The 1171-nt window shown below is 39.7% G+C and overlaps 1 protein-coding gene across 1 annotated transcript in view; it reads left to right on the top strand.

Moving 5' to 3' along the window:
- Positions 1-402: 402 nt before the first annotated feature.
- Positions 403-1171, top strand: part of LOC108967625 (AP-2 complex subunit alpha-like) — a 2244-nt gene continuing 1475 nt past the window's right edge. The window contains exon 1 of the mRNA XM_018931178.1: positions 403-709. Within this exon, the coding sequence (XP_018786723.1) occupies positions 627-709 (83 nt within the window). The 5' untranslated portion in view covers positions 403-626. The remainder of the gene's footprint in view (positions 710-1171) is intronic.

Genomic DNA, 1171 nt, shown 5'->3' with positions numbered 1-1171 from the left:
ACTGTATCACAGTACAGAATCGCACGGTAAATTTGCGTATTTATTTAAATATTTTCTTTTTCTTTCAGACTCGTGAGCATGCTCTTCTTGCTTTCACCCTTGGTGTGAAAAAACTGATCGTTGGTCAACAAGATGGCTTCGTCTGAACCACCATACAGTGGCTCGTTATGAGGGAATCAAGAAGGAAGTATCCTCATACATCAAGAATATCGGTAACAACCCAGCTGCTGTTGCATTCATGCCAATCTCTGACTGGTATGGTGATAACATGCTGGAAGCATCCACCAACATGCCATGGTTCAAGGGATGGAAGGTTAAACCTAAGGATGGTAATGCTGAAGGCAAGACACTTATCGATGCCCTTCACATCACCGAACATCACCACTGAAGTTAAGTCCGTGGAAATGCACCACGAAGCTTTGCCAGAGGCTGTTTCCGGTGAAAACGTTGGTTTCAACGTTAAGAACGCTTCCGTTAAGGAATTGCGTCGTGGTTATGTCACTGGTGACATAATAGAGGGCAATCCCCCCTAAGGGTGCTGCTGATTTCACCTCCCAGATTATTGTTGAGCCACCCTGTTCGAATTGCCAACGGCCACATTGTAGTGTTGGATTGCCATACGGGGAATGTTCGCTTTAGTATCCCTTTTTGAAGAGGTTTGCGCAAAGGGGGAGGGGGCTGGGGGCTTGCTACCCCCCTCATTTGAAAGGTAATGAATGGAACTTTTGAATAATAACACCCTTCCGCCCCTAGGACCACTGGGGGCTCTAGGGCAGCCTCCTGAAAATGGTGTAAAATTGTAGTTTTTCCACACAATTTTCACTAATTATTATAAAATTTATGTATATTTACGCATAGAGTGACTCTATGTTTATTATTTTTATTATTTCAATGAATTAAAGTGGRAATCCACTTTATTTAAATAATAAAAACACTGAAAATAAAAAATTGTAAATTGTGTCGGTAATAATGCATACAAGTAGTTGAAGTACCAAGATAACCCAACCAACCATTTGTACAAGACCCCCTAAATAATAAAAGTGGGAATATCATCATCTTTGAAAAAAATTAGATATTATTTTATATAATACTGTTTTCAAAGAAAATTTCAAAGCTCCCTGAAAAGCGGCGCAGGCGAAATTTTTTATTCCAAATTTTGAATATATTTTCA

Source organism: Bactrocera latifrons, unplaced genomic scaffold (assembly GCF_001853355.1).
Source record: "Bactrocera latifrons isolate USDA-ARS-PBARC rearing strain unplaced genomic scaffold, ASM185335v1 scaffold_1004, whole genome shotgun sequence".
Lineage (NCBI taxonomy): Eukaryota > Metazoa > Arthropoda > Insecta > Diptera > Tephritidae > Bactrocera > Bactrocera latifrons.
Note: the sequence above shows the minus strand (reverse complement) of the source record. Positions and strands in the feature narration are given on the sequence as shown.